The sequence below is a fragment of the Chiloscyllium plagiosum genome, chromosome 10, assembly GCF_004010195.1.
Source record: "Chiloscyllium plagiosum isolate BGI_BamShark_2017 chromosome 10, ASM401019v2, whole genome shotgun sequence".
In the NCBI taxonomy this organism is placed as follows: domain Eukaryota; kingdom Metazoa; phylum Chordata; class Chondrichthyes; order Orectolobiformes; family Hemiscylliidae; genus Chiloscyllium; species Chiloscyllium plagiosum.
The window spans coordinates 11,988,942-12,001,446 of record NC_057719.1 but is presented as its reverse complement, the minus strand read 5'-3'; the positions used below and the strand labels follow the sequence as shown (position 1 = coordinate 12,001,446).

The following is a 12,505-nucleotide window of genomic DNA, read 5'->3' as shown; positions in this document are numbered from 1 at the left end:
CCTTGCTGAAGTCCATATACATCACATCCACAGCTCGACCCTCATTAATTTTTCTAGTCACATCCTCAAAGAACTCGATAAGGTTTGTGAGGCATGACCTGCCCCTCTCAAAGCCGTGTTGACTGCATTTAATCAAACCATGCTCTTCTAGATGGTCATAAATCCTATCCCTCAGAATCCTTTCTAACACCTTGCAGACGACAGATGTGATATCAAACTAAAGAATAAAAAACAACGTTCTGTTGATTATTCACTGCACCTTATCCAAGGCAAGTATACCTCTGCTGAAGTATAATGCTTAGAACTGCTGACACTCCAAGTGTGGTTTTACTCTGATTTTATATTGCTGTAGCTTGACCTTTTCTAGTCCCCTCGGGTCTAGAATAATATTCCACCAGATAAAAAGTGTTGTTATTCCTGTTTTAGTTAATGCTCTTAGGTTTTTAACATTTTAGAGGGTGCTTTGTTTTGCCATTTTACCATGCTTTTAATCTATTATTTATACTGTCTTTTCCACCTGAGCCCTGAAGCAGCTTGCCATGTCTTGAAAACAATAAATTCCCAAGTAGCGGGTGCATAGGAACACTGCCTTCAAGTCACGCAATGTCCTGACTTGGACATTCACAACATTCTGTCGCTGGGTCAAAATACTGGACTAGACAATGGGATTAAAAGTCTAGATTAGAGTGGTGCTGGAAAAGCACAGCAGATAAGGCAGCATCCAAAGTGCAGGAAAATCGGCGTTTCGGGCAAAAGCCTTTCATCAGAAATAGAGGCAGGGTGCCTGCAGAGTGGAGAGATAAATGAGAGGGGGTTAGGCGTGGGGAGAAATGGGATGACATTTTTTACTAAGATAATGGTTTACCAACACTTGATGGCTCAATGGTTAGCACTGCTGTCTCTCAACATCAGGGATGCAGGTTAGATTCCGGCCTTGGATCATAGAGTCTGTGTGCACATCTTTGGATAGTGTTCCTTTGTTTGAATGGGTTTTCTCCCACAGTCCAAAGATGTGCAGGTTAGGTGGATTGACTATGCTGACATTTCTCCATAGTGTTCAGGAATGCGCAAGTTAAGTGGTTTAAGTCTGAGGTTACGGGATATGGTGGGGGGCTAAGTCTAGATGGGGATGCTCTTTGGAGGATCAGTGCAGACTTGTTGGGCCTCCTTCCTCACTGTAGGGCTTCAATGAACACCTTTCTTTTTGGCAACAAGGCCCAGGCAAGTTTCAGCTTACTACTGATATCTGTATTTTGAGGGAATTAAAAATAAATGTCCAGGTGAATAATTGCTTTGACTTTTAATCTGACTTTCCCCTCTAACATGCCAATGCCAAAACTTTCTTTAGATCAGTCTGTTAGATTGATTTCAAACCAGAAGTGGATTGTGGTGTTGGTTATTTTTTGAAAGATTGTGTGTTTGACTGACTCGATCTTTTCTTAAATTCTTAATGTAATGTGTTCTGCTTTGTGAAAGCTGTGCAATTTAATTTGTACATATTGTAGCAATGAGAGGATGTTGGCCCAAATTGCTATAATTTGGGAAGAATCTGCATGTTCTAGGAAGCTTTATACCTCAAGTTGTAGTGGTAAGGGGATCAAAAGTTCCAGCACTGGCAGTAGAATGGAGTTGAGAAACATGATCAGATGGCAGAGCAGACTTGGTGGGCTGAATGACTTAATTCTGCTGCTATATGTTATGATCTGTGCTCTATAATCTGTAGATATCCTTTCAGACTCCATCCAGGATGGACTGACCCTATTAGTTTTTGATTTAAAATTAATTTGGAGCATTGGCTTTCTCAAAGCCTTATTTCCAAATGATATCACAAGGTTGTGACTAAAGGAAGCCTTGTTGCAAATACTGATGAGATCAGGTCTGCGTGAAAGTTGACTGTGATGGTTTGTAACCCTTCAGCATTTACAGCACTACTTATTTTTCATTAAATGTGGATTGACCACAATAGTTTCACTTGTTATAGGTATTTAATATTATAAAGTAAAATGATGAAAGGAGAAGCAATCTTTCTTTTTGAAAAGAAAACTTGAGATACATTTTATTGAAGGTTTAATTGCCTCCTTATCTTGCAGAATTGCAATTCTGGGAAAACTTAATAGCTTAGTTAAAGAGTGGATCCGGGATACCAGTGAAATTAAGGTAAGGGCAGTGATTTAAGTGGGGTTTGTTTTGTTCAGTACGACATCATATCAACTACCACTTGGAATAAACAGTATAGATGAGATTTCGCCGTGAAGGCCGTAACCATGTTTCGGAAATGATGCGGCGGAGCCGGTGTTGGACTGGGTTAGACAAGATCAAAAATCTTACAACACCAGATTATAGTCCATCAGGTTTATTTGAAAACACTAGCTTTTAGTGTGCTGCTTATTCATCAGGGTGTTCATGCGAAAGGAAAACCTTAGAAACAGAATTTATAAGTAAATGATCAAAGGGTCATACAACTCATGCGAATGAATTGAACGCACATAAGATGGCTCTTAAAACTTTAGAATGAAGGTGCAGGTTTTGATTGATTAATATGCAAATCCCAGAATTTCTTTCAAGTCACTGCCTTGAGCCAACTTAAGGTGTAATCAATATAAAGGTGACTCCTCTGGTCAGACAGTGTATTTCAGGCATGAGGTCTTGTTTGGCATCTGTCTTTTATTTCCTGCAGTGCATCTCAAACACACACGCACACTCACCCTGGCCCACCACTACCACTATGTGCGCATGCACACTCGCTCTCACCCTCTCTCTCGCATACGCATGCGTGTGCACATTTTCCCATGCTCTCATGCATGCACGTGCACACACTCAGCTGTAGAATGAATTTTTGTTTGTAGATACATTGTCTTGTTCAAACAACACACAATGTGTAAACATCTTTGAGGAGAAAGTGAGGTCTGCAGATGCTGGAGATCAGAGCTGAAAATGTGTTGCTGGAAAAGCGCAGCAGGTCAGGCAGCATCCAGGGTACAGGAGAATCGACGTTTCTGGCATAAGCCCTTCAGGAATGAAAACCTCATGCCTAAAATACATTGTCTGAGCAGTGGTGTCACCACCATTATATTGCTAAGACCTGAAGTTGGCTCAGGACAGTGACTTGGAATAAAAAGTCTGGGGTTTGCATATAATGAATCAAAACTTGCACCTCCATTCTCACTGAAGATTTAAGAGTCATCTTGTGTGTTCAATTCATTGACATGAGTTTCATGACCGTTTGATCTTTTCCTGATAAATTGTGTCAAAGGTCTGCCTCTTTCTCTAACATCTGATGAAGGAGCAATGCTCCGAAATCTATTATTTTAAAATAAACCCATTGGACTGTAATCTGGTGTTGTGATTTTTGTCCATTTAGTAAATAAGCTGCTTGTGTAAATCAAGTGGAAAAAGTTTGTAATCCTTCCCAAGAAATTGGAAATCATACCGGAGAATTAATCAAATGACAGGATGTTTAAAATTATGTAACTGCCAGATATTTAAAGTATGTTGTGTTAAATACATGCAGTAGGTTTGGGCATTCACAGGTAAGGAAACTAAATTAAGACTATACCTCTGGAAAGTACTACAGATTGAGCAATAGATATGCCAAGAAGTGTAAATGCTCTCAAACCTCTCCTGAGGTGGCATTGACCTGTGAGCTCAAATTTGGTATACTGAATAAATCTAGCTTTGCTGTTGATTTTAGGAAAATATTTACATATGTTGAATGTTATATTTTCTCAATTAGTAACAAACTTGATGCCCGCCCCCCCACCCAACAATTTGTGGATGAGAATTCCAGCACCACTTCAGGATTTGAGTACCATAATTTTGCTCATGATTTGGAGATGCCGGTGTTGGACTGGGGTGTACAAAGTTAAAAATCACACAACACCAGGTTATAGTCCAACAGGTTTAATTGGAAGCACACTAGCTTTCGGAGCGACGCTCCTTCATCAGATGATTGTGGAGGGATCGATTGTAACACAAAATTTATAGCATATTTTTGCTACAAATTCTGTTACAATTGATCCCTTCACAATCACCTGATGAAGGAGCGTCGCTCCGAAAGCTAGTGTGCTTCCAATTAAACCTGTTGGGCTATAACCAGGTGTTGTGATTTTTAACATAATTTTGCTGACATTCTAATAATTTGCTAGTAACTTAACACCCAGTCTTCTTGCTCAAATGGACTTAACATGCCCATAGCAATAATTGAAGCAAAGCTATGAGCTCATCTGTATCCTTAAGCTTGCATTTCCTTGAATTGGCTGATTCATTCACTTAACGAGTTTAGAGAAGATTTGTAACTCAGGTTGAGGTTTTGGATATGGTTTGCTAGATGAGCTGCAAGGTTCATTTCTGGACGTTTTGTTATCCTACTAGGTAATATCTTCGGTGGGCCTCAGGCGAAGCAATGCTGAAAATTCCTGCTTTCTATTTAAAATGTTTGGATTTCTTTGGGTTGGTGATGTTATTTCCTGTGGTGAAGTCACTTCCTGTCTCTTTTCTCAGGGGGTGGTAGATGGAGTCTAACTCTGTTTGTTGGTAGAGTTCCGGTCGAATTTAAAAATGAAACTAGCCACCAGGATACATGAACACCAACTAGCCACAAAAAGACATGACCCTCTCTCACTAGTATCCTCACGAACGGATGAGGAAGGACACCACTTCGACTGTGACAACACATCCATCCTAGGGCAAGCCAAACAAAGACACGCACGTGAATTCCTAGAAGCATGGCATTCCGACCGGAACTCTACCAACAAACACACAGTTAGACCCCATTTACTACCCTCTGAGAAAAGGAACAGGAAGTGACTTCACCACAGGAATGACATCACCAACCCAAAGATATAAATAGAAAGCAGGAATTTTCGGTATTGCTTCGCCTGAGGCCCATTGAAGATGCTCCCTCGTAGGATAATGAAATGTCTGGAAGTGAACCTTTCAGCTCAGTGAGCAAATCTACATCCAAAAGATTCGTTCAGAGTTCTTATTTGTGGGAGCTCCTTGACTACCTGTATAGCAGCAGTTAGCTTGCTTCAGATATTGAAGTATTTTGTGACATCATGAAGGACCTAATGAGGTACTGTAATTAGTGAGGTTTTGTTGAACATGTGGATACTGATGACTGACTTTACAGCATCATTTACTTCTTTCCAGAATCTTCCATCGTCTGTAATAGAGAATGTTGGTGGAAAAATCTTTACATTTGGTTCCTACAGATTAGGGGTGCATACAAAAGGTACGTTGTATATATGAATGTCGTCATTGCACACCTGCAGGTGTATAATTTTAGAAAATGGAATTTCTGCAGCTGCAGATTCCTATTACCACAGTGGCATGAATGTACAAAAGGAAACTGATTTTTTTTCTCTATTTGTCACATCTACCAAAGTGCAAAGAGTTTTGTTTGCAGGCAGGTCATAGTAAGCAAGGACGTACAGATCATCGAGTAAGGCATAAAGGTTACACTGCAAAGGATGAGTTAGGCAAGATCAACATTAACAAGAAAAGAACATTATTAGTAATTTTTACAGATCTAGGAAAGTGTAGAACAGTGATAAGAAATGTTTTATGTCTGCTGGATGGAGCTCACAAGGAGTTGTCTGGTGTTGGCACTATCTCGAACCCTTTGGACAAAGCTACTGTTGATCCACCAATACTGGCTAAAACTCAAGCCTTTAATGACTTGTCTTTGGGTATCATTGTTCATTAATGCAATTTTTAATGCAGCAGTAGGAAGTACAGCAGAGGGAACAAGAATCCAGTTTTGGATTAAGTGGGATATTTAACGAATAGTGTTTAAAGTCTAGCTGATCAGGCTCTTCATGCAAATTCCTTCAGTCTGGTTCTCAGCTCTTTGTCCTTTGAGCATTGAAACTACTCCTGTCTGAAAGATGGAAAGATTTAATTCCATTAGGTTCATTTTAGACCAATGAAGAACCAGGATTTTGAATGAATTGTAAAAGAACTTTTTGTCCTGGTAAATTTTGAAAACTTAGATTTCACTTTTTTAAGTCATGGGGCAGCAAAAATAGTAGTAAGTGGACCAACTTACTAGAATATTAAAATACTGGATGTACTCAGCTGAGGCAGCATCTCTGGAAAGAATTAAACAAAACTAAATGTTTCAGATTCTAGACCTTTTTGATAAGAGCTAGCGGAAGTTAATGTAACTGGTTGTAAATGAGGGCAGAGGGTGAGTGAGGGGGAAAAAAGGGAAATTCATTGTACTGTGGAAAGTATGATTGGCAATGGGTACCCTCTGTAGAATGCATGTGACATAACAGTCCATGGAGCAAAAAAATGAAATGCAGAGTTTTAAAATTGTTGACAAGTAATAAATGAGAAGGGTTAAGCTTTTTAAACTGCTTAAGGTTTTTGTTTCCATGTAAAGTGATTTTATTTTTAGTGTGATCGGGGAGCTCCAGGTGATCTTTGCATACATAGGCTGGAATTTATTTGTTTTCCTGAATTAAATTATTAAATGTGATTTTAATAATTTGCTTCAGGCTTTTTTCATTCTACAAAACAGGTGATTGCTTTGAGATGGTGAGCTGCCTTCTGAAAATGTAGGAATTGAGTTAGTGTAGGTATTTTGATGGAGGCTTCATGTTTTTGATCCTGTGACAACGAAGTAATGGTATATTACAAGCCAGTGTAGTGTATAATGTAGAGGACCACCTCCAGGTGGTGCTGTTTCCCCAAACATTACCCTTCCTCTCCTATGTGGATTTGAAAGGTACTGTTAAAGGAATCATGGCATGTTGTTTGTAGATGGCATGCATTGCTGCCACTTTGTCTAGTGGCAGAGGTAGTGTGTTACGAGCTCTGTAAAGAAAAATAACATTTAAAATCCAGATTTGCAACAACAAAACCTACAGACAAACCAAAGGAACACCCATGGGATCTCTGATATCAGGAATCTTAGCGGAGGCAATAATGCAGAGACTCGAACAAACAGTTCTGCCAACCATCCAGCCCAAAATCTGGGTCTGCTAAATGGATGTCATCACTAAACTAAACAAGTTAGAGGGAACTTTCAAGACCATCAATAATACCCTTACTGGCATAAAATTCACTAAAGAGGAGGAAAACAACCATTCCTAGATGTCACTGTAGAGCGAACAGTCAAAGGGGATCTTCAAACCAGCATCTACAGGCAAACAACACATACAAACCAAATATTGAACTATAGAAGCAATCATCCCAACACCCACAAACGAACCTGTATCAGAATGTTATTTCAACAAGCCACCACACTGCAGCGCACAGGAACTACGCAGAGCAGAGGAAAATCAGTCTATTCAAAAAGAATGGCTACCCAATGAACACAGTCTGCTGATTTCTCAGCAACAAACCCAAACAAGCAGACAAAACACATCCAGAAACCCTAGCCACTCCCCTACATGAAAGACATCACAGAAATGACTGCTAGACTATTCAGACCCCTTGGCATCATGGTAGCCCACAAACTCATCAACACACCAAAACAGTAGCTTAATGAACTTGAAAGACCCTATACAGATAACGAGCAAAACTAATGTCATTTACAAAATACCTTGCAAGAACTCTAAGAAACACTACATTGGACAAACCGAAAACTAGCCACCAGGATACATGAACATAGCCACAACAAGACATGACCCACTTTCACTAGTATCCTTAAATATGGATGAGGAAAGGCACCACTTTGAGTGGGACAACATATCCGTCCTAGGACAAGCCAAACAGACGTGCATGAGAACTCCTAGAAATTTGGCATTCCAACAAACACATTGACTTGGATCCCATTTACCAGCCTCTAAGGAAAAAAGAACAGGAAATGACATCACCAACCCAAGGAAACCCAAACCTAGCAGGAAAAACCAACAGTGCTTAGTTTGGAGGCTTGCTGAAGATGTTACCTAGTAGGGTGACGAAACCTCTGGCAATGAACCTTCCAGCTCAGCGAGTAAACCTACATCCAAAACCTCAGTCTGAGCTACAAATCTTCTCCAAAACTTTCTAACTTTCAGTTACTAATTGAAAGCATGACACAGTAAGGTTTCACACTGAAACTTCAAATTTTTACTGTATCGAATAACTAAAAGCACTGGCTACATGCTGCTTTGTTCTTCTAGACACCTGTTTGCTCTAAAGCATAATTAGGGAAATTTGTCTTATAGTAAGTTTTGTGCATATTGCATTTCTCATGGAAATGTCATTTTTGGAGGCAGTTCATGGTTCCCAGTTTCCCTTGTATTCTCATCTGATCAAAGTTATTTCTTGATTAAAAGTTTCCACTCGCTTTATCCCCACTTTTTTGGAAAGCTTTTTTTACTTGACTACAAGCAATGGATTTCTTTTCAGATTATTCTTTCCCTGGCCATAAGATAAATCTCAATCGTTGGGTGACTACAGAGTGCATGTCTTTCAACGAGATGTCCTTTTCCACATCTGATGGTAACTTGTAACGTCAAGCAACCTTTTATTCACTGACCGCACAGAACCTTTGCCATCTATGATCTATTGCCTACAAATCAATCCGTCAATTGCCTACAAATCAATCTGTCACCTAATCTCAAAAATAGTTACCTCTGCCGTGTTCATCATATCCAGGTAGCCATGCTTGAACCAAGGTCTCTCTAGCCATTAGAAGTAAGTGGACAGCTTACGGCATGACTGTTGACAACCTTTACCTTTTTGGGTCTTTGGGAGACTTATGTACTCAGACTGCAGCCCTTATCTCAAAGTATAAACTACTTGCACCACCTTGTTAGTCTTCGCCAAACATAATGTCCAGGCATACTATGAGTCTGAGAGCTGGTTGTAGAACCACCATCTTTTACTCAATATTTAAACCAGCAGGTCCAAAATATTCTAAACTTAAGCACTGTTACAATTGTGGGGTTAATTGGTATATTGGGAGCATATCAGTAGGTTGACTTCTGAGCATAATTGGAGCTGCACTCATCCAGGCAAGAAGTGTGTGTTATATCACACTTGTGCCTTTTGAGGAGTCTAGGTTTAAATTGCTCACTGTAGGATTCTGGTCTGTTTTTGTAGCAATGATATTTGTAAGACTGGCCCAGCTATATATTTCCTGTCAATGGTAACCATTAGGATGTTGGTGAGAGATTCTGTGATGGCAGTGCCAAGGAAGATGGTTAGATGGGTGTTGGCTAGTATCTGTGACATGAATATTTCTTGGTAGTTTCAGTCCAGCCTGCATGTTGACCAGAGTTTTGCAGAATGCAGGCATGAATTACTACTTCATTATTTGAGATGTTGCCAATATTCCTGAATGGTGCAAATATCTGACATCATGTCACTCTGAACTTAGGATGGGTTCATTAAGGTCATTGATGAACTAATTAAATGTGGTTGACCCTAGGGCAAAACTACCTTGCAAAGCCCTTTTTTCAAAACCAGCATCCTTTTTTATGCTAGGTTTGACTCTATCCAGTGTATAGTTTTCCTCTTGATTCTCATTGACTTGAATTTTGTTAGGACTCCTTGATGCCATATGCTGTCAAATACCACCTTTGGCAACAACTGAATTCCCTTGATAACCTGATTGGATCAAGGTTGTAATGAGACCTAAATACTGGTGAACAAGTCCACACTGAACATCACAGTGGATTCTTGTCATTTGATGTCTCTATTAATATTTTTCTACATTTTGCACATGATTTGTGTAAATTTTTGGACAGCAAGTGGTCCAATTGGATTTGCCTTGTACTTCAGTTAACTGAGAATACCAGGGCTCTTAATCACTTTTGGCAGAGGATACAAATATTCTGTACTGGAGCAGTTTTGCAAACCGTAATCTCAATCTTTAGCATATCTTCAGTATGACAAATGGGATGTTATAGACCCCCCTAGCCTCTGTTGTACCTATTAACCTTTTGACCATTCCCTGATGTCACATGGAGTGAATCAGATTGTTTCAAGACACCGTAGAGAAATATCACCAGCAATATCTCTAGAATCCTGCAAATACAGTGGCAGAGCACCTATCCTATCAGTGTGTGCTCTCAGGCCCAGCAACACAAGCATGAGATCCTGTAATGTTGAGTTACAGGCTGCATCATCCACATAAAACATAATTCTGTGCTTTGGCAGGATCTGGTTATCAAGAATGCAAAGAAAATAGTTCTCTGATGTCCTGAAAGCCTTCCTGGCAGCATCCCAACAAGCCATGTAAATCTCTTGCCCGAGACTATCCCAACTGGAGTGGAAACAACTGTGAAGTTGCTAGGCATTGAGTATTTCAAGTATTCAGGTGGAAGCTAAATATAAATGCAAAAGAAAATGTGATTGTACCACGCACCACCTCAAACTTTACCTGTGGCAGTGAGGGCTGATCCTGCATTGAACTCTTTACAGTCAACTCAGGACCCACAAAGTGAAGAAGGCATCAACGTTTACAAAGATCCAATAACAAAACACTTAGAAACTACCAATGATCAACGAAAGTTGATGTGGATTTGTGAAAAGAATATCACATTTGACAGCCCATGAGATTTTTCAGCATGTACCTGGTAGAACAGAGAAGAGAGCCATTAATTGTGATATTTGGATTTTGAGAAAGCTTGAGTCTCACATAGGCTTGTGTTCACAATTTAAAATCATGGTGTTAGAGTAATATCGCATGAATAGAGAACTGGTTAGCAGCAGCTAAGAAACAGTAGGAATAAATTGATCTCCTTTGGAGTGGGAGGCAGTGACAAGTGGGATACCAGAGCCATTGGTGTTTGGTCCCTATCTATTTGACAGCTAGGACGAATTGAATGGCAAGGCCGTAGATATAGGTAAGTGTGAGGTCTTACATTTTGGAAAGTCAAATCAAAATAGGGGTTTCATGGTTAATGGTAGGGCATTAAGGAGTGTAGTGGAACAGCAGGATCTTGGAGTTCAGGTTCACAGTTCTCTGAAAGTGGAGTCACAGGTAGACAGGGCAGTGAAGAAGGCTTTTGGCATACTGGCCTTCATGAGTCAGGGCACTGAGTTTTAGAAGTTGGGAAGTTATACAGGACATTGGGCTGCTTTTGGAGTATTGCATTCAGTTTTTGGTCACCTTGCTGTAGGAAGGATGTTACTAAACTGGAAAGAATGCAAAAGAAATGCACAGGGGTGTTGCCAGGACTCAATAGTGAATTATCAGGAGAGGTTGGACACACTGACTTTATTTACAGCATAAGATAACGAGAGTCCATAGACAGTATGTTCCTGTCAGGATGAAAGGAAAGGCTGGTAGGTGTAGGGAATGCTGGATAACTAAAGAAATTTGAGGGTTCAGCTAAGAAAAAGTACGGGTATGGAATGAGTGGAGTCTGGCACAATTGCAACATTAAAGAGGCATTTGGATGGGTATATGAATAGGAAGGGTTTGGAGGGATATGGGCTAGATGCTGGCAAGTGGGACGAGATTGGATTGGGATATCTGGTCGGCATGGGCGGGTTGGACCGAAAGGTCTGTTTCCATGCTGTACATCTCGATGACTGACTCTTGACTCTTAAGGGAGACCTTTTAGAGGCCATGAGAGACATGGATGGGGTGAATCATAGTTATAAAGTATGGAAACAGGCCCTTCGTCCATGCTAAACAATGCACTGTCTTTTTCCCAGGGTTGGAGAATGAGGGCTAGAAGACATCAGTTTAAGGTTAGAGGGGGAAGAATAAAAGGGAACCCGAGGGGCACCTTTTTCTTTACACAGGGTGGTAAACATATGGAATGATCTGCCAGTGGAAGTGGTTGAGGTGGCTACTGTAATAACATTTAAGAGGCATTTGGGCCAATACATGGATGAGAGGATTAAAAGGATATGGGCCAAGTGCAGGGAAAAGGGGTGAGCGCGGACGGACATCTTTGGTCAGCATGGACCACTTTGAGGCAAAGGGCCTGTCTCCGTGCTGTTAGACTCTGACTCTCTAGACGTTTCAAGGAAATTCAGACATGGGGAGGCAGTGGCCTAGAGATATTATCACAAGACTAATCCCGGAACTCTGCTAATGTTCTAGGGACCCATGGCAGGTGGTGAAATTTGAATTCAATAAAGAATCTTAAATTAAGGGTCTAATGAGCCATCTGGTTCACTAATGTCCTTTCAGGAAATGAAATATGTCATGCCTACCTGATCTAGCCTACATGTGACTCCAGATCCACAGCAGTGTGGTTGACTCTAACTACTCACTGGTCAGTTACAAATGGGCAATAACTGCTGACCTAGCCAGAGATGCCCACTTCTAGCATGGGGAAAACATCTTGAATGGGTGGGTAAATGATCAATGCACTATAACATAGATAAATGTGAAGTTCTGATTTAGAAGGGAAAAAGAATGACTATTTTATTTGACTGCAAATGTTGGTGTACAAAGGGACTCTGGTGTCTTTGAGCACCAGACACTGAAAGCAGGCATGCAGGTTCATCAAGCAGTTAGGAAGGAAATTGTAGTGCTTACTTTTGTTAAGAGTATCTGAGCACAGGACATCTTGTTGCAGCTGCAACAGACCTTGGTGAGGCCACA

At 40.4% G+C, this 12,505-nt stretch overlaps 1 protein-coding gene across 6 annotated transcripts in view; it reads left to right on the top strand.

Moving 5' to 3' along the window:
- The window catches only part of LOC122553376 (poly(A) polymerase type 3), a 102,453-nt gene that overhangs the window by 28,685 nt on the left and 61,263 nt on the right, over nt 1–12,505 (top strand). For 5 of the 6 annotated variants that reach the window (XR_006312693.1, XM_043697047.1, XM_043697046.1 and 2 more), the window contains exons 3-4: nt 2,091–2,157; nt 5,152–5,233. The exons of the other annotated variant lie outside the window; for it this stretch is intronic. Coding sequence is in view for 4 of the 5 variants with exons in the window: in XM_043697047.1 (XP_043552982.1) it covers nt 2,091–2,157; nt 5,152–5,233 (149 nt within the window). In the remaining variant the exon portion in view is untranslated. The remainder of the gene's footprint in view (nt 1–2,090; nt 2,158–5,151; nt 5,234–12,505) is intronic. 6 annotated transcript variants of the gene reach the window in all.